Source organism: Triturus cristatus, chromosome 1_2, assembly GCF_964204655.1.
Source record: "Triturus cristatus chromosome 1_2, aTriCri1.1, whole genome shotgun sequence".
Taxonomy (NCBI): Eukaryota; Metazoa; Chordata; class Amphibia; order Caudata; family Salamandridae; genus Triturus; species Triturus cristatus.
In genome coordinates, this window is record NC_140580.1 from 890086180 (window position 1) to 890113586 (window position 27407).

The window sequence follows — 27407 nt, forward strand, 5'->3', positions numbered from 1 at the left end:
GTGGGAATGAAGTCCCCACTGGCACTGTAGGCAGTGTTGGAGTCAGAAGTGGTATCAAAGGGAGGGAATGAAATGGGTGAAAGCCCGCATCAGCAGTCCATACGGCATCCTTACTGGTTCCCTGTGTCCCGCAGACACTCTGTGGGGTTGGATGCATTGCTCTCCAGAACACCTCAAACACGGCGTTCAAGAAGAACACTGGATTTGCCTCTGGAATGGAAGACCCCTCCCCCCCCCCCCCCCCCCCCCAGCCAGAGGGAATCCTGAGGTGATTGGGGAGGAGGAATTGGTGCTGGGCCATGTTTGTTTGTATCATCTGCTCTAGCTCATGACCTTGACTCTAGATCGCCATTTGCATTAGCTATCATAGTTCGCTCTAGCAATAAAGAGCTTAGCCTCCTGCTCATTTATGGCCTATACACATTTGGAGATGGTGCAACTTCCAGTTTAGGTCAAAATAACGAAAATGCATTGAAGGTGATGTTAGGGTATCCTCTCTCTTTAGACCCTGGAGGTCATGTTATTAGATATGCAGTCAGCTGGATATAAATGCATACAATGGCACCCGATGTGGCAATGCCTTGGGCCGCAAAACCTTCAATAGCATGTCAGTGGACAAAAAAGAAGATGCCCTCGCTATCACATTGCCATCATAGAATATGAAACATATTGCAGATGGAAGGTCTATATACCAATTTCAGTGGGAATCACCTACAATCAGAGGAGACATGGAAGTCAAGCTGAGTACTTATCTGAGGGGCTTCTGAACATCAGGTGCCCTCAAGAGGGGGTGAAAGAATTGTTTCTCCTGATATCGCCAGATGAGGAAGGAGGGGTGCATGACAGATGTGGATGCAACAATGTGAAGCACTGTGAAGCCTCTTTGTGAGTTCCCTTTCATTGCAGTTCCACCACGTTCCTATAGGGAGACAGGGAGGTTGAAGGAGGTGAGGTATAGGGGAATATGTGAGGATGCTGTAATAATAGCAACAACTGCTTGTATAGCGTTCACTTAAGTTGGGATTTGTACCTAGTTCACAGGCATGCGGGTCGTCCAGCTTGGTGCTATGCAGCGAGCTAACAAATAAATGAAGCATTTTCTTTATATCAAAGCTCTAATAATAGCCTCACATTATATCAAGGTTTGGATACTAGCAATACTCTAATTTTGCCACATTTCCATAAATCAACAGGCAGGAGCTAGAAGTAGTCAGGAAGCTGTAGTTCAAGAGATGAAATGCCCGGAGAGTCGGTTCACACCCACAAACATACACGTTTAGGGGCATTCACCACCTCATCTCCAATCACTTCCCACAAAGGAGAAAATAGAAAATGTACTCCTTACAAGGACAGGAGTAAATGTCTTCCATAGTGGAGAAAAAAGTGTGTTGGGAAAGCGAACTTGCAATTGCTGAACAGGTTTTAACATGAGCAAAACATACCACTATATTCACTCATACGAAAATGGAATTAAAAAAAGTTTGCTTAGAATGCAGTTTCCAGGACTACTTCGGTAAACTATTATGAATTCCTGAAAGTTGTAAATTTGCACCAAAACAGGACATATAATGGACAGTGTACTTCTGTAAAAATCTGTTTTTTTTTGTTTTGTTTTTTTAAAGTAATGGGCCTTAGTTTATAAAATTATACCTCAGAGAAATGGTAACCAAAGTTTTTTAATTCCCCTAAATATCTATTTAAGTTAATTTTTTTGAGTGTATTTCATTATGAAAGCAAACAATCACCAATATGGTTTTTAGGTTTCTGTGTGTATTTACTTGTAATAAGGAAGCCTTTTGGGAGCTTCATAAGTAGCTTCAAACTGTTAAATTTCAAACTGTTAAACTGTGCATGTATTCATGTTTTTATATTAGAATACCTGTCAGCAATGTAAAGTGAGCGCACTAATGACTGCATTTCGTTACAGCGATCACCTTAATTGTAAAGCGTTTGCATTAGTGAACAATGTATACGCGGACAGCAACTTATGCACGTGGATACAAATCTTGATTTAGTGGCAGGCAACCATCTTTTACAGTTACTTACCGTGGAACCAAACTGAAAAACAAAGGGTTTGTGCTGCAGCGGTTTGGGTCTACTTGTTCAGTAGACAGCTAAATCCTCTAAAATAGGGCACCTCAAAAATTAGATACTAGATTGGGGTCAACATTTTATAATGAAGTGAATAACCTTCTCTTTGACACCCAAACAAGAGTTTGTTTCGATGGAAGCACCATATCGGCACTTATTTGAAAATGAGTCGATATCAGGATTACAGTGGACTCCAGTGGAGCAGCAGTATCTCTGATGCAGAGTCTTTTTTGATGCGGTCTATCATTACACAATGAGCCAGAGACTACAGACTATAGTTATATCAGGCAATCTCCTCCACCAGACTGCTTCCTACCCGAATAATAGATCCCTCATTTTATATTGGTCTCCCTTCTGCTCCAACCCTTTTCCCCCAACTGCTGGAGTTCCTTTGTGGATCCAACAATCGCTCACCTTCTCTGTAAAATTAACTTCAGACCTCTACCAGAACTGGTTTCCTTCAATTCCAACTGCTACAACTACAAATACAATAGATTATAATTAATCTTAAAAGCCAGGCTGAATTAGATTTGTTTGCCATCAGTCAATCCCTTCAAGCTATATAATAAATAATCATGTGAACAAATCATCTCAAACTAAGCAGAGTGAAAAATTAGATAATAGACTGTGGTAAATGCACCACCTAACTACTATACTGTCAGAGAAGTTAGGCACACACCATAACCTATCACTACAGCACAAGTGCCAGAAAACTTTTAAACTTAATATTAGATCACAAATCACCTTCACTTCAACTCTATTATGACTGCATATGGCTAGACATCTCACAATCGAAGCAGACTTCTTTGGTTTTCTGGTGGAGACCGTTATTGAGTTCAGTTGAATTATTCAATATTACAATTGTACTTTTACACATTTTACAAAAACCTTTATTCCAATATCAAAGTAATGTGTGTACCCCAAAATGCCATTCAAGACTCAGGTCTCTACTTCCTTTCACAAAAACTCAATATCTGCTGTAAAAACAAAGCTATTTGGTCTAGGCTGGCTAGTCTTTGAACTCTCCCTTTCTTTGACAGATCTTCAAATAAAAGAATGTCCTCAGTGTAAATGTCTACAATGTGAAACTCACTCACTGTAAAAGTAAGAGTAATCTGCAACTAACAATAAATCTTAAGACTAAAAACCTAGCACTTCTCATGTTGATAAAAACGGTTACTATTATGTCCAAAAGCGGTAGCCATACAACATAACAAAGGCATCAATTCTCATAATATTCCTCAATAAATTGTGTGCTCTATGCCACCAGTACACCTCAAAAGCTAATTCACCCTAACCAAAATGTCTCATAGAACCCAATTTACAATCAACATACTGCTCAACACAAAAATCCATAAAGGGTGTCCTGGATCCCAATGAAAATAAGAATGCTTCCCTAGAGTTACTAGGCGCTATATAGAAGCTACAATACAATACAAATCATCCACTGCGGCCACAAAGCCATGTAGTACAGACCTCTGTGAAAAGATTCATAACACCTTGTAATCTGTGCCAAACTACAAATGTGCTCTAAGATGTGCTTTACAACATCTTTCCAAAAACTAACTACACCAAAAAGTTGAGAACCTTACTATTCAGCCCACTCAGTCCCAAAGTTAACAAGACCCTAAAGAACGGACTGTGCCACATCAAAGGCTACATGTGTAGCTATCTTACAGAACAATTCTACTGACCATCGTAAAATATCATTAGCAACCTCATAAAGGCAAATATTCTACAGGTTATCAGACACCTTTTCATCAGCTTTGAAAAACAGTCAACCAATTTAAAATGCAGAGGGAGGCAAAATCTTATAAAAACACCTTTTAATATACATTCATGCATTTTCAACATCTTCACCTCACTATTTCAAGCTTCATAAAACCCCAACATACAAATCATTTCAGACGTTTTCACAATTTACCTCCAATTAGGCTTCATCACACCACTCCTCCATATGAAGTACTGTACCTTAACTTTAGTCTGGTGTTCCAGCTGCAAGGTTTGCTCTTGTAACTGGGCAAGGTTGAGGGCTTCCTTAGCATGGCCTGGAATTGAAAAATATGGGAAAACATAAGGAAATGTTTATTCCATTGGAGTTAGCTGGGAATAAAAATATTACAGTCATCAAAAAAGATAACAGGCCACTTTTATTTCCGTGCCGGAGTTCATTCAACTCCCATAAATTGCCACAGGCTGTTTTCTCCCCAAAGCGCTACAAGAACAAAGTGGAAACTACAAGATGTATTGTATTAACTGCTGAGAGGCGCCATGTAGGTAGATTAGGACTTAGTCATTATCCAATTTGTTTATAAAGGGCATATATGTATACATATGTAATGCCTGCAAAAACCTTTACTTCCATGTGGAATGTCGAAGTACACTTTTGGCTAAGCAATTAGACCCACCTTCTGACTGGGGTGCCCCTGCAAGTACATTTATTTTAAAGTACAATTCACCACAACAGAAAACACAACATGCACTAACAAAGAGAACACGTCAGGCTTACTTTTGGGGATGGAGTAAAACATCTAATCACTAAGCTGCAAACCCCTATCACTCCAAAACGCCTTAATCCTTTTTGATATTTGATGTGGGTCTTGCTTAAGCCCTGTTAACTTTTTCCCACAAATGTTGTCCAGATCAAATTTGATTCCTCCCTCCTCTACACTTCTTAGAGGGGATTATAAAGGTATCTAAAAATTGACCCTGAGAAATTTGCCAAAATATGGCAAAAATATTTATTTTGTTTTAAAAATGGGAAAAGGTTTTCCCCCAAAAAATGACTTCCGCCAAAGGTTGCTGTGCTAAGATCACCCTCCTCCTAGCTTTCAGAAACAGGCACAGAGGAAAAGAAAACAATTTCACCCCTATTTCTGCAGTTTTCTAAGTGATGGCCTACATTTCCCAAATGAAAGGTTTCTACCTAAATGTAGTAAGTGAAGGAAAGATGCACACAAATAGACCGAACTCTTAATTGCAAAAAGAGTCATTTGTGTAGATCACTCAAGGTTTTCCCGAAGAAACAAATTACTGATAAGTGGAATTAAGTGGAAAAGAAAGATGAAATTGGCATTGTAATTTTCATCTGCAACTTTGCGTACTAATGGCCTGCCTAAGAACGTTCTATATCTTTATTTCCATCAAAGTCTTCTGAACATGGATACCAGTTTTAACAGAGCACATCGACTTTGGAGGCTGTTTGGGTCCTGGAGGGCCACGACTGATTCAAAATCTTACCACAACCTTTTGAAAACTTGCCTCAAACGTTTGTTTTAAATCTTGCACTTCGATTCTCATTGAGGCGTCACGGTTCCGCCTACGATCGTTGCACACCACGGATTGGCTGGTCTTGGCCAATCAGACGCTAGGTCAGGAGGAGGCAGTTGTGCACCCCGGCTACTTGATGCACGCCGCATCGTGGGCGCGCCAAAGGCAAGCTCGTCTGTGCCTGGACGTCGCCAGGCACTCTGTCCGTATCAATAGACTTTGGATAACTTATTCTCGTGGGGAGCTCTTTTCTATCAAGGCCCGGTCTAACCCATGTACTAAACACACTTGGGTCCCATTGGCGAGTTCTCCTCACATCTCGGAATTTAAACTCCTTAGCTTAAACTGTTAGTCCTTGGTTAAGCATCACGCTGAAGTCTTCGACCTTTTGCATGTGAAGTCCCTGACATACTGTTTTTAACGGAAATCTGGCTGACCCCAAACTCCATAGCCGAGCCATGGCTAGCGCTGCCCCAAGGCTATGTAATGAAGCCGTTAAATAGAGTCCATAATGGGAGGTGGGGGAAGGGCGCATTGCAGTTATTCTGTTGAAATCTTACACCTGCAGTTTCACCCGGGAGAATAATCTGGATTGTGAAAATTCTCTGTTTAAAATCACCCTAAATAGTAACCTCACAGTTTCCGGCTTGTTAATATACCGCCCTCCAGGTCCAGCTAAAGCTTTTAGGCAAGTGCTGGTAAGCCTGGTCACCATACTGGCTAGTAAATCCGCCAACTTTAACATCCTGGGGGACCTTAACCTTCATGTGGAAGATTGTCACAATAAGGAGAGCGCAAACTTTTTAGCGGACCTGGCAGCATGCCAGCTGATGCAATGCGTTTCTAGTTCTACGCATCTGGCAGGGCATTTGTTAGATCCGGTATTTTCTAACTTACCCTCATTGAAGGTCCTTTCCCCCTCCCCTATGGCCTGGACGAACTCATACTATTGTGAAACGACCATGGCACAAACTAGATAAAAACTATTTTAGCGACCTTTTGCTAGCACAGAAGCCCCAGCTACCCCCCAACATAGATGCAGGAATGATCTCTTTCAAGACTGGCTTACACATGGCCACAATAGCTGTATCCTGCTAAGCTTACCTACAGGAAAAAAACTCAGACCAATCCTTGGTTTTATGAGTCCCTGACCATTGCGAGAAAAAACTGTAAGCAGTTAGAATGTGCCTCGAGACGCTCTTATGATCCAGATGCAAAAAGACAGTACCGCACATCCATTAAAGCCCATCATAAGCGAATACATACGTCCAGGGCTGAATTTTTTGCTTCTAAAATCATAGATAGCAATAACCCTTCAAAGGTCATCTTTCCTTTCTTAATTGCTTGAAGAAGCCCAACTCGGGAGATGAACCTCCCATCACTTCAAACACCCAGTGTGATGAGTTGGCTATCTATTTCATTAACAAGGTAGAGAATATTTATAAAAGCTTTTCAACAATGAGTGGTAGAGCGAATGGTAAGAAAAGGACAAGGGTCATCGAGAACTGTAAGGAAGGGATGAGCCCCTTGGCTCCCTTTCCCTTCTCTATCTCAGTCAGAGATAGAGATTCTCTGCAATAAAATCAAATATGGTTCCCCAGTTGACCCCATGAAACTTGACCAAATTGGTACATTTCAAACACATATTTTTCCAGCATGTGGTGAACTGATTAACCCATTACTGGTTACGGCGACAGTACCGGCCGCATGGAAACATGCCAAAGTTGTGCCACTGCTGAAGAAACCCTATCTGTATGCTTCAAAACCAGAAAAATACAGCCACATCTCTTGTCTACCAAGCCTGGCTAAAGCCACTGAATCGTAGGTCAATTTCACTCTGATGAAATTTATGGAGTCTGAGTTATTGGTCTCCTCTGAGAATGGTTTTAGATCACTCCATAGCACCGAATCCGCCTTGTTGGCGGTCACAGAACGTCTACGAAGCTCGTTCGATGAGGGAAATTCTGCAGCCTTAATCCTTCTCGACCTCAGCGCCGCGTTTGACACAGTATCGTATGAGATCCTACTACGACGCTTGCAGGAGATAGGGTTTGGTGACGCTGTATTTTACCTGGATCGCATAATTTCTGGATGGCAGATTATTTCAGGTTACCACACCCCGTTACTGCTCTCAGGAGTATGGGGCCCATCATGGAGTTCCACAGGTATCGATGTTGAGTCCCACGCTCTTTAATATCTACATACAACCTCTTGCGGTGGTGGCGAAAAGCAGAGGACTGTAATTTGTATCTTATGCTGACGACACTCAGCTGGTTAGCTCCTTTTCTAACAAATCTAACAACTTAATTAAATTCCAGGATGATATGCTGGCTGTAGCGGAATGTATGTCAGCCAACTGTCTACAGCTCAATGTGAGCAAGACTGAAATCTTGCTGTTGGGATCTATAGACAGGCCAGTGGTGGCTGGAAACTGTTGGTGTTCGTGCCCTCGCCTAAGGAGGGGGTAAAAAACCTGGGCATCTGGGTTGACAGCGCCTTGACCTTCGAATCCCAAACAAAAGAGGTGGCAGGGGCTTTCTTTGGGCTTATACGCAGACTCAAGCCCCTGTTAGGGTTTTTTGACCCACAAACACGCCAGATCATAAGGCAAGCCACATCCTATCCAGATTAGAATATTGCAATCCCTTGTATCTAGGAGCAAAGAAATCTGGGATACAGCATTTGCAGAGGTTAAAAAATGCGGCAGCATGCACTCTCTTTGCGCTTCCTAAATCTTGCTCAGTATCGAAACTCATTTCCAAATTACACTGCCTGCCGGTAGACAAGAGAATTAATTTCAAGACCCTATGCATTGCCCACAAAATCTTCATCCCCCAGATGCCCCATATCCTATCAGATCTGCTCTCGCCTAATACACCACGTCGCACCCTGCGGTCCATGGAGTTGCATTTAGCATGCGTCCCTCAAGTCCAAAGAGCATGGGAGGGGGCGTGGGGGGACCGGTATTTTAAGGCACTGGCATCAGCCCTCTGGAACTCCATGCCTGGGACAATCATGAGTATCCATAATCATGTGGTTTTCAGAATTGCTATGAAAACCTGGCTTTTCCCTGTCTAGTAGGTGCCCTCATTTTGTCCACCCTGCAATGTTATTTCTGATTTCAGAGCTGGGACACCCCATTGTTGGGTTTGCTACACGCTTTATAAATTTTGTAACATAACATGGAGATAGTGTTTTTTCAGGTAAAACTCCAATACCCAGAGTCAACAATCGTATCTCTGCTTATGATTTTTATTTTTTTACAGACCAAGCACCAGTTGATAATGAATAATCTAACAAATACAAATTACGTATGAAGGATAGCTGTGCATTTTTTTAATTGCACACAGGATACTCAGTTTAGGGATAGGGGTTGTCTTAATTTTTCCAAATTCGGCAGTATCCATAACGCCAGTTGTTTCTGAGCGCATTTTATCAAAATATGTTTCTTGTGGACACTCACTCATAACACGAAGTCAACAAATTAGACAAAATCGCAGCTAATAGGGAATGTCCTACCATCCTTCACTGTCACACCTCTCCCGCTAAAAACTGTACCAATCACATGTAGGTGAGTCTTTTTCACATGAAAAGAAAGCCCAAAAAGATGGGACCATGTGAAATGAGAAACTTTTGTGGTGGTGGCTGCATGCAGCATTTGCAATGACAGAGCTCCAAAGAAAATCAACAAACCCCAGACATGTCTAAAAGAAAGTCACTCAGTGGAGGGGGGGGGGGGGGCGGCGAGTGTAGTTTGATTTTCAAGGAACCTTCTAATTCTACTTATCCATAATGCCTTCCATGTCACACTCTGGTAAAAATCATACAATTCCATCACCTTTCTGTGAGGGAAAGTTCCTGACTCTGCGAGGATCAACACAATTCCTACCAGCCAGCTTTCCTATGCTCTCCCATTAAAAACAGTACCATTATAGAGCGAATGAGGCTATGGCCCACAATAGGAATGTCCCCATAACACACAGGGGAAATGTCTACATTTTTGCTCTGAATTCCAACCAGTCTTGGGTTCTGACTCCCTACAGTACTTGGGTTTGGAGTCATCTGACCAACAAGGAAATTAATGAATCCCAGAAAAATTTGAAAACTAAAGCTAGGGGAAGTCCAGGGTGTTGCAGCTTGAATGCATGGTACTACTTCTTCATGAACAGACACCCATGTAAACAATCAAATTTCCCCACCTTTTTATGACTGAAAAATCCAAAATCTGTAAGAGATGGCAATAATTCCTACCAACCAAAGTAATAAACTCCTGGATCTACAGTCTCTCTCCAACTTAAGAGACTACCATGAAAGGAATCTAGTGCCACACTGAACCCTAGATCTCCAAATCCATCCAATCCTCCTGCCTTACTGACAACACCCATTTCCTACCGAACGGGAGGGCATCCTCTCCCATGTTGACCAGCCCTGAATCCAGAGCCTCTCAACCTGCTCGATCCCCCAGTGCTCAATCCCCATTCCTGGGATTATAAAATGAAGTGGGGGCTCTGGAAATTTAGCTCATGCCAGTCTGAGAAATAAAGGTAACTTTGACCCACAAAATACATAAGGACCTTGCAAAGAGTCCAGCACAAAGTCCTGCTCTCCCTCTCCTGGACTAGCTCTCGATTCCCTCCTGCTCGCCATTTGCATCAATGAACCTGTCGAACCCATCAACTTTCAATTGAAGGAAGGAGTCCCACCAAAACATTACCACCCAACAACTCTACAACACATTGGCAAGAAGGTCTCTCTGACCTATCTAGACAAGCTAAAGCATGACCTACAACTTGTAATTACCAATATGGAGAGAACTACAGTACTCCTTTGCTCTAGAGCACGGGTACTCATAGTACGGCCCGTGGCCGCCTGCAGCCCGGCAAGCCTTCTTGGCAGCCCGCGGACCTTGCAGACATCGTACCAGTGTTAAAAAAAATAAATTAATTAATGAGTGTTCCTAAACACTGCCGGTTGCACCAGCGCGACTCTGACTCTGCTCTGTGGGAGCCGGGCGGTTCCAGGGATAGTCAGAGTGGAGCTGCGGGGCCTAAGAAGAGGTGAAATACAACAATTAACATGCAAATGATCTTTTAAAGACCTGTGAAGTGTTCAGGTGGGGCTGTTGGTGTGCCCGGGAAGCTGTCTCAGCTGGCTCACACACACGCAGGGTGAGATGACAGAGGGAGGGAAAAGGAGGGAGGTAGAGGGAGACAGAGGGGGAAATAGAGAGGGGGAAATCGAGAGAGGGAGAGAGACAGACAGACAAGGGAGGAGAGAGAGAGGGGTAGAGGGAGAGGGAGAGGGAGAGGGAGAGACACAGATGTGTGTATGCCGGGTCTGGAGGCTCAGTGGACAAAAGGCGTCCGCTGCAGGGACCTGTGTTCAACCTCATGGTCACAGTTTTTTGTGGCTCTAGCCCCGCCCCCTTCCCCCACTGACTCCACCTCCACCAGTGCGGCCCTCAGCCACAAACCACACTGTAAATTTGGCCCCCGAGAGAAAGTTTGTGAGTACCCATGCTCTAGAGAATAGATTCTCGCACATTTCACCTAATCATCATGATGTTAACATCAGCCCACAGACGAGATACCCCCAGCCTCAATAGGTATCCAGACCCACTCAAAACTCATCCATCAGCCTAAACAGACTAGTTAATCAGCTTTCCCAGAAAGAAATCAAATCTTTATTACAAATCGTTCAAATTTGGCACCACCAATCAAGTATCTTAAGATCAGAAAGTAACCGGGCTGTGTGAGCAAGATGGCGCCTGTGTAGGACGCGGGCTTGCGTCGCACCTGACTAGAATCCCCAGCGCGAAGGAAAAAAAAAAAGGGGGAAAAACGTATCTTGCCTGGTCTTGACTTTCTCAAGTTGCTTGGACGCGGCACACTGGGAGCCTCTGGCCGGACATGGCGGATTCAGCTGAGGTATCGGGAGCCGGTCGGCGGTACCTTTAAAGATACGTTCTTTCTGCTCCAGGGCTGTTTTGGAGCTGAAAAATCCTGCAGAATGGCTGGCTCCGGGACTCATAAGACTGGCCAGCTGCTGGCTCAACAAGTGGACTCCCTACCCCCTCAACGGACTGTGGTAAGGGGGTGAGGGGCAGTAGAAATCAGGAGGTGGGTCAGGAAAAGGGAAATCTCAAACCCAGTGCTATGGAGGCCGTGCTAGGAACTGGGTGGGGAAATCTAGCGCTACTGGGAATGTTAAAGGGTCCCGACCTCTAATTTATGTGTTGTTCTCTGGGAATTCCAAAGTTCCACCTATGGCTCAAAGAACAAGTAAGGGGCAAGGGGTGAATCCGGCTGGTATGTTGACCAAGGGAAATGTGGATGCCCCCTTTCTGGAGCAACAGATTATTACGGCAGCTCTGAACAAATCCTACATCTCCTAAGGATGAGACATTATTTCGAAACAATGATTCCCAAATCACCTCCATGACTAATGAAGGGACTGAAGGAGATGTCGTTTTAATCCTGGATGCCCAAAAAGGTCCTACTGGGGACGATCTTAATGAAGAGTGCAATAAAGTGGGCCAGGGTAATGACTGGTGCAAACAGATACCATTGAGGGAGGGATATGTGGATGCTCAACGGTAGATACTCACAGAAGAGGCCACCGGGTCTGCTTTGGAGGAGGTACGAGAGCTAGGGGAGGTTGCAAACCAGCAGCCTATAACAAGTATAGCTAAGTATCCGGAAGCTGGAGACAAATTTTTCGCACTAACGGATGACTCAGATTTATCTAATATGGACGAAATATTATCTTCTTTAAGTGACAGGCCAGCCTTAGACTCATCCTCCAGTGATACCCCAGAGGATGTTACTTGTGCAACCCAATGTAAGCGGTCTGGGAGAGTCTCTCGGGGGAAGAAAAAGAGGAACAAGAAAGGGGGAGCCGGTGCCGAAGCCGCTAAAGGCAGGAGTGGGGATGGTTCCACGGGTAATCTCCATTGGGACTACTCTGCAACTCGAATGGTCTTTTCTGGAGAGGAACCGGAAAGACTCTTAAAAGATCACATTGCTGAAGCTTCTGGCTCACACTCGCAACAGTCCACGGTGGAGGGGTCTCTGGCCACAATTCTGCAAACGAATAAGCAGGTACAGGAAGAAGTCAGGAGTACGAGCCGTCGGGCGCAGCTTGCTATGAAAAACTGCATAGGACTGTTAAGAAAATTTATAAAACCTGCTCAGGCATTGCGGGCAGAATGACCATGGTCGGGTAGCGGTCTGAACATCTAGAATCCGAAGTTAAAGCTTTAAAACTGCAGGAATCTTTGCAAGCAGCAACGATGTCCAATGTCCTCTGGAAGTTGGAAGATTATGAGAACAGACAGAGGCGCAACAACTTGAGAGTCCTGGGAATACCCGAGGGAGTTGAAGGCTCCGATACAAGGGCTTACATCATATCACTCTTTAAGGGTACCTTTCCAGAGAAAACCAGCTGGAATTGGAGTGCGGAAATCCAATGGGCGCACCGGTTCTTTCTATCACTGAAGAAACCTCAACCCAACGGACCAGTGAGGCCCAGAGTGATCCTGGTCTACTTTAGGAACTTCGTGTTGCGCCACAAAATTTTCAATCAAGTACGTCCTAAAGCTAAGAAGGACTTTGGGGGCTTCTCGTTTTTTGTAAGACCAGACTTTGCCCATGCCACAGTAGAGAGGTGATGGCGCCTTTGGCAGCTGTTTAACCCTTTCCAGCAATTAGGAGCAGAAGTGTATGTTCAAAACCCTGCCTGTTTGAAAGTGATCTTTCAAGGACAAACACATAGTTTTACCTCCGAGATTGTCGATCAGGAGTATTTGAAAGAAATTGGTGGGGGGGAAAGCAGTTAAAGTGTAGTTCATGTAATGTTTAGCTGCTGCTGTTCCCCTTCGCCTGACCGATATTAGGCTGGTATATCTTAGCTGGGTGGAAATTTTATTGGGGCTTGATGATTAGCTTAGTTCAATTCCTTATCGGTTACTTGGGATGTTAAGTTTGATGTCTACTTAATGGGGGGTTCACGGGTTGGGAGTGACGGGGAATGCACACTTTCACAGGCACTATCATTCAGGCCCTTTGCCTGAGTGATCATTTGGTTGGGGGGGTGGAGAGAAGGGCGTTTGGGAGGGGGGGGGGGGTCTAGGTGTTGGGTTGGGAGGGAGCTACACTGGGAAAGTGGGTACACAAAATTACAAGAGGAGGCAGTGGATTCCAGGAGAGTAAGACATCACTAGACGACCAGTGTCAGAGGTTGAATAAGGTTTCGGAAAGACAATTTAGGAAGCCGGGGAAATGAATACATTTAGAATTGCCACGGTGAACGTCTGTGGCCTCAAAGATAAGAAAAAGAGTGCAAAAGTAGCCTTGGAAGTGCAAGCCCTCGAGGCGGATATATTATGCCTCCAGAAGACTCATATTGAGGGAGCACAGATGTTCTTATTGGATACTTTGGGCACGGGTACGCGTCAGAGTTCACGGACCTGTGGAGTTGCAATTCTGGCTAAAAGAGATCAGAGTCCGCTTTTTACACATGTCACCACCGATCGAAAGGGGAGATGAGCTATTTTAGAGTTTTGGTCAACTGCCTGTCCTTTTGCGCTGTGCTCTGTATATGGCCCAATTCTGGATGAGGCAGGTTTGCATGACTGACTTATTAACGAATTGGTGTCCCCTATTGTTTCATGCGGAGATTTGAACATCAACTTACCTAACTGCTGGTCCTGTAAGGAGCATTATAAATACTGTGGCAGGAAGCCTATGGTATTCCAGTCTCTTAAAAATCTCTGCATAGATCATACCCTGATGGACGTGTGGCAGACTAAGAGACCAACTGAACACAGATTTACCTTCTTTTCTGCTCCCCACCAGTCGCATGCCCGCCTAGATTTTTTTTTGTCTTACACTCTATAATTCAAGAGTGTGAGATCGAAATTTTCCCTAGGGTCATGTCTGATCATAATCCCTTAGTTTTAGTACTCAAGAGGGGTGGGTCCCGTAAAAAAAAAAAAAAAAAAAGGGTAGCAATTGGAGTTTCGAGCGAACATAGTTAGTTAATAACGAGTCTCTTACCTATACGAGGACTTGGATTGCAACCTGTCTTAAAGAAAACCTTGGTAGTATCTCCCTGGAAATTGTCTGGGATACATTGGGGGGTGGGGGGGGGAGAAACCCTGCCACTCACGTTAAGTAGGGTAAAGAAAGAAAAGCAAAAAATGGGAGAGTTATATGCCATAATAGCTCTGGAAGAAAAGAAATTAATAGTGGCCACGCAACAAGGGGCAACAGTCAAGAGGTCCAGATGGGGGTTTTGATTGCTAAAGCAGCTATAAATGATGGCTAAGACTGCAGCTAAATTCTAAGTGTAAAGGGAACAAGCCTATGAATATGGAGAATTAGTTGGACATACACTTGCTATAAGGACCAAGCAAAAGAGTGGCCAGAATGAAGTCAGGGAGATTAGGGATCCAATTCAGGGCATTATCCTTGACCCAGTAGCATAGGATCATCATTTTTTTAGTTTTTACAGAGTTTTATATAGCGCAAACTTGACCCAGAGGTATCGGGTATCAGAGCGCTTTACATAGCACCAGTTGCATTACATGAGGACACATTCATTTTTGTTAGGCACGGGGAGATTGAGTGATTTGCCCAGAATCACAGGATGTTCAGCGTCATTGCAGAGACTCAAACCCGATTCCCTAGATTGGAGGTCGACCGCCCTAGCCGTTAGGCCAACTCCTCTCCCCAGCATTCAAAAGATTTGATCAGACATTGTATCTGGATGCCGGGAAGGGTCAGTGTGAAGACGTTCATTACTATTTAGATTTACCTACATTCACTAGATTTGATGAAGACTGAGCAGATTTAGAAAGTGCCCCGCCATTGAAAGAGATCTCAACAGCTATTTTATCTTTGGCTTCAAGCAAGGCTGCTGGTGAAGACAGCATTCCTATGGAATTTTACAGAGTATTTGCACCGGAGCTTAGGGACTGCCTAATGGGATTATTTACTAATGTATTTGAAGGCAATAAACCTCCTCCTTTATGGTCGCAAGCTAAAATTGTGGTTTTCCCAAAAAAGAACAAGCCAGTAACGGAACTTGGGTCCTATTGACCTATTTCGCTAATTAATGGAGACTCCAAAATATAGCCCACCGCTTGTCCCCTTTCATCAGCAAGGTAGTAATTGGAGGCAACATGGGTTTATACTGGGGAGAGGCACCACAGACTATATTAGACCCTAGTATATGGTACACTATGTACCCAGGGCATAGGTACCCTAGAAGCCTCTCAGGAGCTGCAGCATGCATTTATGCCATCCCTGAGAGACCATTCAAACTGACACCACAGGTCTGCTACTGCAGCCCGTGTAAGGTGGTGCATGCACCCCTTACTTGAAGGCAGGGTGCTGGGTTTTATGTGAGAGGGTGCACCTGTATGAGCAGAGCTCCTCTGCAGCCTTTGGAACCTATTTTCCGGGATTGTTTGTGATGCAGCCAACCATATATATTTCAGTGCATAATAACCTCGCGGTATATGCTAACTTTAAAACGGCTGCTTAGAAACATGTCGTGGTTGGTGTCAAACACGTTGGAATCATACCTCCCCGCCAGTAACTGGCGGTGGTAGGTATGATTCCACCCTCTAGAGGGACTTATGTGACACACCGGTACACCCAATACCAACTCTCTCGACCTGGGCATCACAAAATGGTTGCTGCCAGCCACAGACACCAATCTGCCCTCCTGCTGCTGAGCCAAGCTTGAGCAGGGGAAGGCTTGACAATAGGTTTCCTGTCACAGGGAGGTGTGACCACCTCGCAGAAAGGATTTCGTGTATTGGGGCTTGGTGGGTGCACTCTGAAAGGGTTTGAAGTCTGCACTGGGGGCACATTTGGTGTCCCTGTGCATAGTCCAGTTCAAACCGGTTGCAGGAGCCACTGGCTCCTGCTTTGGCGTGAAACTGGACAAAGGACATGGGTGTAGCCACCCCTCTGTCCTGACCCCCCCCTCCCCCCCACTCCCCCCATAGGTGGGTCCCCAGTGTTTGTCCCATCCCTTCTTTGGGTATAAAGTAGGAACCCCTGACTACACGACTTTAGATTTTATCTGGACTAAACTCTGCTACAGGAACCAAGTACTTTGACGATCTACACTACGCTGGATGACTGAAGAATCTCCCTTGGAGTAAAGGAGTTACTCCCCTGCAAGGCAGGCACCTTTAACGCATCTAACCGGTTTGCATCTCTCGAGCTCCTGAGGACTCTGAAGATTTCTGGAACACAGGAGGTGGGTTTCCGAGCGTCCCCGAGGTCGATCAGTTCCCCTAAGCAATCCTGAGACTCGTATCCCTCGTGGGGACCGTGCAACCCAAACCCATGTGCACCGTGTACTTTTGCAGCAGCATATGCTTTTCGGCGATCCCCGAGGCTGTGCTTTGGACTACTTCTAGTCCTGACCCCGAGCAGTAATTCCACCGAAGATTTCCGGCCTACACTCCACGAGTGTTCCATGGGCTGGTATTTTGCGATTCAGCTTGAGGTCCCTCCGCGATCCCTGGTCCGTTGGCCTGTGGGTCCCTGTGAAGGTAATTGTGACTTCCAGTGGGCTTTCCTGGTTGTTCCAGACGTGCCCTGACTCTTCATAGCTTGGAGAGTCCCCAGGACCTTGCTGGTCCCCACTAAAGCTTATTTACTCTGCCCGCGTGGGTTGCAGTTGCCAAGGCTTGTTGGTGTTCCATCCGGACACTGACGACCCCCCTCCCCTCCCCCTCCCCCCAGCACTCGACATCCTTCGTGGGACAGATCACCTCCAGACTTTGGTTGTCATCGACGTCTCCTCGTCCCCGTGGCTGCAGAGTCAAGCATCGCATCATCTCACCTGAAGCTCCCGACATCGATGGGCATTCGTCTATCGTGCCCCTGGTCACCCTGAAGTGACCCAGACACTATACTCTCTGCTTTCAGGTTCTTCTCACCTCGGATCCAGGCTTGGATCCCACCGGACACTTCATCTTCCCAGCAGCAGCACTTTTTCGCATCACGCCATTGAAAACGACGAAGGTTTCAGACATCACTTGACCCCTATGCACCCGGCTCCTCTGGGATAGGTTAACACAGGTATCTCGGTACTCACAAGGGTGCTGGCCTTAGAACCTTCTATGTTTAGAAGGGTTTTCTTAAAGTCCTCTCCGAAGTGTCCTTAATCTTTAAATTCCAACCACGACTTTCCCATAGGATTGTACGGAGCTTGCGCCTGTGTTCACACACTGCACCCGTACTCCATGGGTCCCCTGTGTCACTACTTTGGGTGGGTCCTTGGGGTCTCAGCGATTCTACGTGCTCTAGGCACTGTGTCTAGTTAAGTCGTGGTTGTTATACCACTTTCTTAGCATATGGTTCGGTCTCCCCCTGGAGCCCGCTGTGTATTGTGCTATTTACTGTCGTTCTAGTGATTTTATATTGTGTACTTTGTGCTCTAATCTCATAAAGAGGTTAGTAGAGAGTGTTTAGTAATACATACATATATTTTATATATCTCTTGTGTGGTTCTCCTTTCATTTAGTCATACAGGAGGTACTCATTTGGTAAAACAAGCTGCTTTACATTCCTTCGAGACTTACCCTGAAGGCTGCTCTCCATAGCTACCACTAGGATAGCTTTCAATAAAGGTGGTCTTTAACCTAATCATCAATAAGGGTTGTTTGGACTGGTAAAAGGTGCCCACTTTAATTAGTGGTCAGCATATACCAGGTCAACTTCTCACATTGGTGTGCAGTGGTTGGGTGGCTGAGGGCTCAGGCCGGAAGGCATGACCACTCCACCCCACCCTGCCGTTCCCTCTCTGGCAAAGCGGAACACCCTACGCATCGAGACAAGGGGTGTGGGCGTCGGCGCTTTGGGGTTCTGGCCTGTCTGGCAGCCCCCTCCCCTCCCTCCCCCGGCTTACTGCTTCCCGCGTGCACCGCGCAGTCCCGCTGTGCCCCACTCGATAGCTGCTCGCCCTCCCGCTCAAACGCACGATGATCTCCTCCCCCCCCCTTCCCCTCGATCCCGTCTGAGTTTATGACCCTAACCTCGATTCCCCCTACCGCCACATGCACACAGGGAACAGTTTGTTTACTGGTTAAGTTCCCAGACCGGATTCCTACCTAATCACAGGTGACAGACGGTGGATGCGTCGTCGGGCGTCCCTGAAGCGCTACTCTATCTAGCGTGCCCCGCTCACTGACAGCGGAGCAGCGATGGCACACACACCCTACCAGGGACGGGTCCGCCCAGAGGGTGCAGAAAGATCTTGCCCAGGGCATACTGTATTGAATACCAGACGTACCCCGACAATCAGCTGCTTGAGGGATGTGGCGCTGGAGGGACGGATGCGCGCCACGTAGCTCACACATGGACTCAAAGTGCGAAGCTGCGGACTGGATTCGCCGGCTCTACACGCTAGCATCTATGCCTCAGTGAGCTATACTGACACATCCTTGCCGCGCTCCGGCCCGCATCGCGAGCACGATACTGGCGCTGAGCTGACCGGAGGCCTTTACACTTGGGGTTAACCACGGTCTCCTACACGACTCCAGATAGGGGCCTGGGTGGCGACCGAGATAGCCGCGGTGTGGGCTGGAATACAGCGCCATCCTTTGTCGCTGATAACACGCATAAGGAACACCACAACAAAACACCTAAAAGCAACATAGACCTATCGTTTAACGAAGTACACACCTAATTCCTGTAATAATGCCAACCTGCACAACGCCGCCGGACCCCCGGGTTGCCGGCTGAATGGCTGTGTCCTACTGTCTGGAAACATGTGCTTATTGTCTAACTGATCTGACACCTTGGATGGTGAATGTACATTGTAGGATGATGAAACTGTGCATAATAAAGGTTTTTTCAAAAAATAAAAAAAATAAAAAAAATTGGTGTGCAGTGGTTGGGATTCAAGCTTGCTATTGTTTTACCAGCTAAATCTCACCGAGTGATACACTGAAAACCACTAAAGGTATTAGGTACATATAAATCAAGGCTAGAATAAGTAAGTTCTACTGAACTTGGAGTTGGGTAGTCAAGGGTCTAGCACACCCTTTCTCCAACTCAAGAGAGTTTAGTTCCCACTAGGTTAGGTAAGTGCATACACCACATAACACTAGTATGTCTTCTAGGTCAGAAGCCAGTGGCTCTCTGCCAACTAAGTATGACCATATCACATTTCAGGAATTGAGAAATATGTATGCATCTAGGAAGCTGAGGACAGTGAGAAGTGCTAGCACTCAATGTCGCATAGAGATACTACTTCTAGATGACCCCAGAAAGACTCCAGGGTCTGATGAGGCAGGTAGGTTGGGTGGGTGGGACAGGAGAGGAGGACAGAGCAGGAAGTGAACACTTCTATGAGCTGGACTCAAGCCCTGGCCAGGCGGATCAAGAGGATTCTAACCTGAAAAATCTAACTCTTCCTTAAGGTGGGGGAGAAGGCCCCAGTGGCCCGCTCTTTACTCCACCAGGAAGAGTAAACAGTTTACCAAGAAGATCAAGATCTCCTTCTCGGGAATCTAATCATTCTGGTACTTCTGTAGGGACCTCTGCTTCTCATAAAAGGGACTCCGCTTATGAGAAGAAGTGTCAGTTACTTGAGTATGAGAGGACCAAACTCAGAATCAAGAGGGAACAATTGGCCTTAGACAGGGAATCCCTGGAGCTCCAGAGAGCTTCCAGAAGGTTGGGGCTAGAGCCCCATGGTGGCAGCAACAGTGTCCCTAGAGGTAGAGAATATACTCGTGACCATAGGAACCTGAACAAGATAGTCCCTCCCTATCAGAGTGGGGATGACATCCACAAATGGATAACTGCACTAGAGAGGGTCTGTAAAGTACAGAGGGTCCCCCAAGAGAAGTGGGCAGCTATCTTGTTGCTCTCCTTTGCTGACAAAGGTACAGATAAGCTCCTCACTGTAAGAGAAGAGGATGATGATAATTGCAAAGTCTTGAAAAGTGCTCTCATTGATGGGTTTAGCGTAACCACTGAACAATACAGGATTAAATTCAGAGATACCCAGAAGGCACAGACTCAGGACTGGGTTGACTTTGTAGATTGTGCTACTAAGGCTCTGGAAGGTTGGATACATGGCAGCAAGGTGCAGGACTTTTTCTGACTGTACAATTAATAATTGTCAAAACCAGCTTTTACACCAGTACCTGGTGGACTCAGATTTGACTTCTCCCCACGAATTGGGCAAGAAGGCAGATAAATGGGTCGGAACCAGGGTAAAGCCAAAGAATCAGGGTGGTGACCAGAAGAAAGATTCTTGCAAGAACCAAGAGAAAGGTGGGGATAAATAAAAAGATAAATCCACCACAGGGCCCCAAAAGTCCTCTTCTGGGTGTGGGTCCCAAACTCCTTCCTCTCCTGAAAAGAAACCTTATTGGTTTTTCTGTAAAAAGCCAGGCCACTGGAAAAATTATCCCAATTGTCCTAGGGTCAACAATAAGAAAAATGTTCCTCCCAGCAATACTACCACTCCTCCTGGTACTACAAGTAGTAATCCCCCAGGTGGTAGTAGTGCCCCCAAAAGGTTAGGTGGGTTCTCATGGGGAACTGAGGTGGACCATGGGTAAGAAAGGTCCCCCTAACAGGCCTCCTCAGTCTGTGATAGTGGCATGGGGTTTGCCACTTTTACTGTCAGTCCTAATTCTGTGGGCAAGTACAGACAGGAGAACAAAACCAAGGGATGCAGTTCCTCTAGGGTAAAAGGGGGGGGGGGGTTTAGGAAGGGGAGAGAGCGATTAGTCTCTATAGAATGCCCTCACACACCTAGCAAGGTGTCATGCTTCATCATAGGGCTGTGCTCCTCGTCGGGCCGGCGCTGCAATGCCCGACGGGCTCCCGCGAAGGGGCTCTTTTTCGGAGATCTTTTATAGAGACAGCCGTATGGGTGCGTGGGGGGTCAGTGCAACAAGTGTAGTGAGTGGTGGTGTAGTGAGTTAAAATAGGTATGGTATTGCCAAACAGTGAACCATTTTATTCTGATGGTATACCAGCCTAAGTAAAAATAGGTGATCCCAAGGGATTATAATGATCCCCAGGGAGATCAGAAGGTCGACATGTTTCTTGCTCTATGCCCTAACGGGTCGGTGGCAATTCATCAGGACCAGGTGAGAAAGTGCTCAAAAGAATATATAATAAATAAACTCTACTACATAATTGGTGATGCAAAAATTATAAATACATCACCATGCAAATCCATTGGGTCCCTAAGAAGGGTGGACCCGTTGTTGCGGTACCTAGAAGGAAAAGGAGGACAACACAGACACATAAAACTTTTCAGAATTTGAGAATTAGGTGCTAATGGGCTCCTGAAGGGAACCGTGCGTATGTTGTGAAAGCCCAATCAATGTGCTCACACAGTGACTCAGAGGAGAGTCGTGTCCAATACTGTAAGTGTTACCACAAATGTGATAAATACAGATACATGACTGCCGAATGCTATAATGTGCATAACAATGTGTACAGCTGGCACGGATGACTATCAAAAGTGGAACATGCCTTAACGTTTCAGGCTTATCAAAATGCGTGAGGCTATGTGCACACCATATATGCCAAATATGCCAAAATGCTATACTGTGCGTCACGACATGCTCTATGGTGGGCGGGTAGTGGAGAGTATTAAAGCGAGGTGATCGTTCTACTGTTCAGCCCTTCGAAATCGTAAAACACACAATATGGGAGGTGTTGGGAGGCCGATGTGGCGATAGTAGTGAAAACACTGTCTCCACGAATGCTAATGCTACTGGCTAGATGGCCATGATCGTAAAGATAGTAGAAGGTCCCGTACGTGGCAAACTCACCCCCTTTGGGACTGAAATTGTTGTACGGGTTCGCCTGGCGGCCATAGAGCGCTTGCCCTAAACAGTTGAAAAAAGTCAAGGGAGGGGTTAGATGCCTGGCGAGTTATAGTACACATTACGGAACCCGGGAAAAGTGGAGTACTTACAGATTGTGGGCGCATGCACGGCCGGAATCCTACTGCGGCTCAGGCTTCCGTAACACGCCGCTGTGGGTGTGTTACAGATAAAGGACGTGATCAGACGTAGCCCAGGCAGACGACTAGACCGCAACCATTGGCGGCCATATTGGAGATGTCAAAAAACTTTATTGCGCGCGGAGTGTAAGGAGAGACAGTAGTCCCATCTCAGGTGCAGGTGAAACATAGGTTATATCAAAAGCGCGCTAGGGGACGAAGAGTGCATGAGAAATGTAGGTATTAAACAATCAAAGTGTGTTAGTAATTGTTTGTGGCTTGATATCCACTAGTCAGACATAGGCATAGGCTCTATCAGGACATATATGTATGTGGAATGGATGTCAGACTAACAAGCCGATGGGTCTTGTCTAGGGTATCCACAATTGTTGTCTGTAGACCTTTGGAATTATCGGCGGTGACCCAAGCTAGTCACCTTAATGTGGTCTGCAAGTATCAGGTTGATATCGGCCGTCTCATGTATCCAGTGGATCATGTGTTGTTGAGAGTGGCCCAAGGTATATCATCGTTGAGGCCGTTAGTATGGCTCGAAATTCTGAAAATCCACTGTTGTTCCTTGCGGAAGAGGGCTTCCTTACTGATCTTTGGAAAGGCTTGTAGAATTGTCCATGAGAGGTCATTGGCAGTGTGGTTGTTCTCCAAGAAATGGGTGCACATTTTGGTGCTGATCTTTTTGCATCTAATGTTGCTCCGATGCTCGGAGATCCTGATCTTCACTGGACGTGTCGTCATGCCAATGTACATAAGGTCACATGGGCACTGAATTAAGTAAATACAATTGCGAGTATTGCAATTGGTGTGGGATCTTTGTTGCCAATTCAGAGTTTCTGAGAAGGTTATAGATTTACTTGTTTTAGTGAGGTTACATGCTGTGCATTGTCCGCATGGATGATGGCCTGTCACAGGTGGGAGTCCCCACAGTCTCTGCTCAGCTCGCGGAGCTGGTTTGGGTCTGGTGCTGATAAGCATAGTTTTCAAATTGTCGGTTCTTTTGAATGCAAAACGTGGTTTGGGAGCTTCCCAGCCTCCTACCGATAACAGATTCCAATGTCTTTTGATTATTTTCTGGAAGGTGTTGGATTCAGAGGTAAAGGTGCTTACACACATAATTAAGTCGGTTTTCATTTTCTCTGTGGAGGTAAGCAAGACATCTCTGTTGGTATTGCGTGCCCTTTTGTAGGCCGTTTGCGTAATTGTACCCGGATATTCTCTTCGGGCCAGGTGGCCAGTGAGCTCATGTGCTAGTGATTTGAAGTCCTCCAGTGTGCTGCAATTGCGTCGGAGTCTGAGATATTGCCCATATGGCAGGTTGTTACGTAAAGCCTTAGGGTGAAAGCTACTAAAGAGTAGCGGGCTATGGCTGTCAGTGGGTTTTTTGTAGGTTTTGGTGTTCAACCCCAGAGGGTTTTTTTGAATGAGCAGATCCAGAAACGGCAGCTCAAGAACGGAGGAGTTGGCTGTGAACCGAAGGTAGGGGTTCAGGGTGTTAACCCAAGCTACAAAAAGAGGGATGGCATTCAGATCCCCTTTCCAGAAAATGAGTATATCATCTATATACCTCCGCCAAAGGGTGATGTTCCCCTGATAAATATTGGTCTCAGATAGGATGTGGTTGGCCTCAAAGTGTGCCATGTAGAGGCATGCCAGGCTGGGAGCAAATGTGCTCCCCATCGAAGTGCCCTGGACTTGATGGTACATGCGGTCTTCGAATTGGAAGTAGTTTTTTGTTAGGGCAATCTCTGCACACTCCATAATGAAAGCGATTGGTGTGGGTGAGTCCCATGTTTGTGCTCGCAGTACTTCTTCCACAACATCCAAGGTGGCCCTCTGAGGAATGTTGGTGTAGAGGGCCTCTACATCCATGGTAACAAGTGCATCCACACTACTGCCAGTCTCATTAACTTGTTTGATGATATTCAGGACGTCCCTTGTGTCTAGTAGGAAAGTTGGAGTCTTTTGTAACAGGGGGCGTAAAAAGTGGTCACAGAACCGCGAGAGGGGTTCCAGAACCGAGTTGATACCTGACACAATGGGTCTCCCAGGTGGGGGCAGGACACCTTTGTGGATTTTTGGTAATGTGTAAAAGTACGGTATCCGGGGATCATTATTCATTAAGAATTCTGACTCATTTTTCGATATCCAGCCTTGTGTTAAAGCACTGGTCACTAGTGTTCTTATTGTAATGATCAGTTTATTAGTTGGATCTTCTTTGATTTGCTCGTAATACCGTGTATCACTCAATTGTCTTAGGCATTCTGTTCTGTAATCCGGGGTGGACATGATCACTATTGCTCCCCCCTTGTCTGCCTCTTTGATGGTAATTGTTGTGTCTTGGCTGAGGTCAGTTATCGCCAAATTTTCCAGGCGGGAGATGTTATGGAAGGTTTTTTTCTCTGTCATGGTGCTAATGTCCTTGAGGACTGCTTTTTCAAAAGCCAAGATTTCTGGTGGCACCATTGCGGATGAGGGTGTGAAGGCGGACGGTTTGCGTAGGCCTGAGTCTGATTGGGGAGAGGGATTTTGGCCTGTGAAGAAGTTTCTCAAACGGATTTTCCGAAAAAGGTCATGTACCTCACAGTGAGTTCTGAATTCATCGTATCGTGGTGTGGGTACGAAGCCCAGCCCCTTGGAAAGGATCTTAATTTCTGGCTGGTTTAACTGTCGATCTGATAGATTTACTATCAATTTTTCTTCCCTCTGTGACTCCTGAGTTCCATCGGGCCTTGGTCTGTTTGGTCTTTCCAGTGGACCTGTTTTTGTTGGTTGTACCCGCCTCTTCTTCTTCCTCTGCCCCTGCCCCAGCCTCTGCCTAAAAAAGGTTGTGGTATGTAGGGGTTGAAAGGAACAGGTCCCTGTTGGAAACCAGGTGGTTGCCACATGTGTGGGCCTGGAAAAGGGGGCATGGGGTAGGTATATTGTGGGTTCGGCGGGCCATGTTGCTGGTAAGGTTGTTGGCCTCTCCAACTGTCAGAACTAGAGTTGCTGCTGTTGGAGTTCGTTCTTCGGCGGGAGTTGGAACTGTCGTCTGACGAATAATCACTCTGTGCATTTTGGAAATCGTCTTTTAAATAAGGGTAGATTTTTTCTTTATTGAAGCGACCAATATCTTTCTGGAGTTTGCTAATTTTTTGTCGCATTAGATAATCCTTGTTTTCTGCGATTTCGCTATTGATTTCTGATAGCTTGGCTTTAAAAGCCGCGATAGTTATGGTCGCTTTCAATGCTCCTTCGGCAATGGTGATCTGGATGATTAGGTCGTCAGCCAGACGTTTGGCAGTCTTAATGATCAGTATCAGCCAGTCCCTAGTGCACTTCCAGGCAACTAGGGACCATTCTTCCTTAAATTGCTTATCCTCAAGGAAAATTCTTGGCATGTTAGACACAATAAGCCCATTGGGGGCTATATTGGCGCGAAGATATTCAGTCATAATTGCCCCGTGCATTATGATCTTCATCAATTGGCGTTTCATGTTGGTGATGCTGTTCCAGTCGCTGCCCATGCTAGTGGTCGCCATAGCTCCATCTGCATCTAGTAAGGATGGTGTTCTGAGAATTTCTGTCACCAGATCGTCATCAAAAGATAAACCCTGGTGTTGTTCCATGGTCGTAGGTGTCCAAAGGGAAAAGGGAAAGGGGGAAAAAGGGGAGGGGGGGGGGAGCGGTAACTATCCGCTAGCCACCACGGGCTAAGGTTCCACGGCTGAGCCGCCGTACGTAATGCTTCAAAAAAGAGGAGGAACCAAGAGCTTTTTAATGAGGTCCTGCACCGTGCTCCGAGGAATAGAGAACAAAACCAAGGGATGCAGTTCCTCTAGGGTAAAAGGGGGGGGGTTTAGGAAGGGGAGAGAGCGATTAGTCTCTATAGAATGCCCTCACACACCTAGCAAGGTGTCATGCTTCATCATAGGGCTGTGCTCCTCGTCGGGCCGGCGCTGCAATGCCCGACGGGCTCCCGCGAAGGGGCTCTTTTTCGGAGATCTTTTATAGAGAGAGCCGTATGGGTGCGTGGGGGTCAGTGCAACAAGTGTAGTGAGTGGTGGTGTAGTGAGTTAAAATAGGTATGGTATTGCCAAACAGTGAACCATTTTATTCTGATGGTATACCAGCCTAAGTAAAAATAGGTGATCCCAAGGGATTATAATGATCCCTAGGGAGATCAGAAGGTCGACATGTTTCTTGCTCTATGCCCTAACGGGTCGGTGGCAATTCATCAGGACCAGGTGAGAAAGTGCTCAAAAGAATATATAATAAATAAACTCTACTACATAATTGGTGATGCAAAAATTATAAATACATCACCATGCAAATCCATTGGGTCCCTAAGAAGGGTGGACCCGTTGTTGCGGTACCTAGAAGGAAAAGGAGGACAACACAGACACATAAAACTTTTCAGAATTTGAGAATTAGGTGCTAATGGGCTCCTGAAGGGAACCGTGCGTATGTTGTGAAAGCCCAATCAATGTGCTCACACAGTGACTCAGAGGAGAGTCGTGTCCAATACTGTAAGTGTTACCACAAATGTGATAAGTACAGATGCATGACTGCCGAATGCTATAATGTGCATAACAATGTGTACAGCTGGCACGGATGACTATCAAAAGTGGAACATGCCTTAACGTTTCAGGCTTATCAAAATGCGTGAGGCTATGTGCACACCATATATGCCAAATATGCCAAAATGCTATACTGTGCGTCACGACATGCTCTATGGTGGGCGGGTAGTGGAGAGTATTAAAGCGAGGTGATCGTTCTACTGTTCAGCCCTTCGAAATCGTAAAACACACAATATGGGAGGTGTTGGGAGGCCGATGTGGCGATAGTAGTGAAACCACTGTCTCCACGAATGCTAATGCTACTGGCTAGATGGCCATGATCGCAGGACCTCATTAAAAAGCTCTTGGTTCCTCCTCTTTTTTGAAGCAAGTACAGACAGGAGCCACTAATAAATGGTCAGAAAGCTGTGGCCCTTAGGGACCCAGGGGCTAGTGTCACCATGGTGACAGGGAACCTAGTACCCCCTA

The 27407-nt window shown here is 45.9% G+C and overlaps 1 protein-coding gene across 1 annotated transcript in view; it reads right to left on the reverse strand.

The window, feature by feature from the left end:
- The window catches only part of LOC146868232 (ATPase family AAA domain-containing protein 3-A), a 347678-nt gene that overhangs the window by 279227 nt on the left and 41044 nt on the right, over positions 1–27407 (reverse strand). The window contains exon 2 of the mRNA XM_085609537.1: positions 4063–4139. Coding sequence (XP_085465663.1) covers positions 4063–4139 — 77 coding nt within the window. The remainder of the gene's footprint in view (positions 1–4062; positions 4140–27407) is intronic.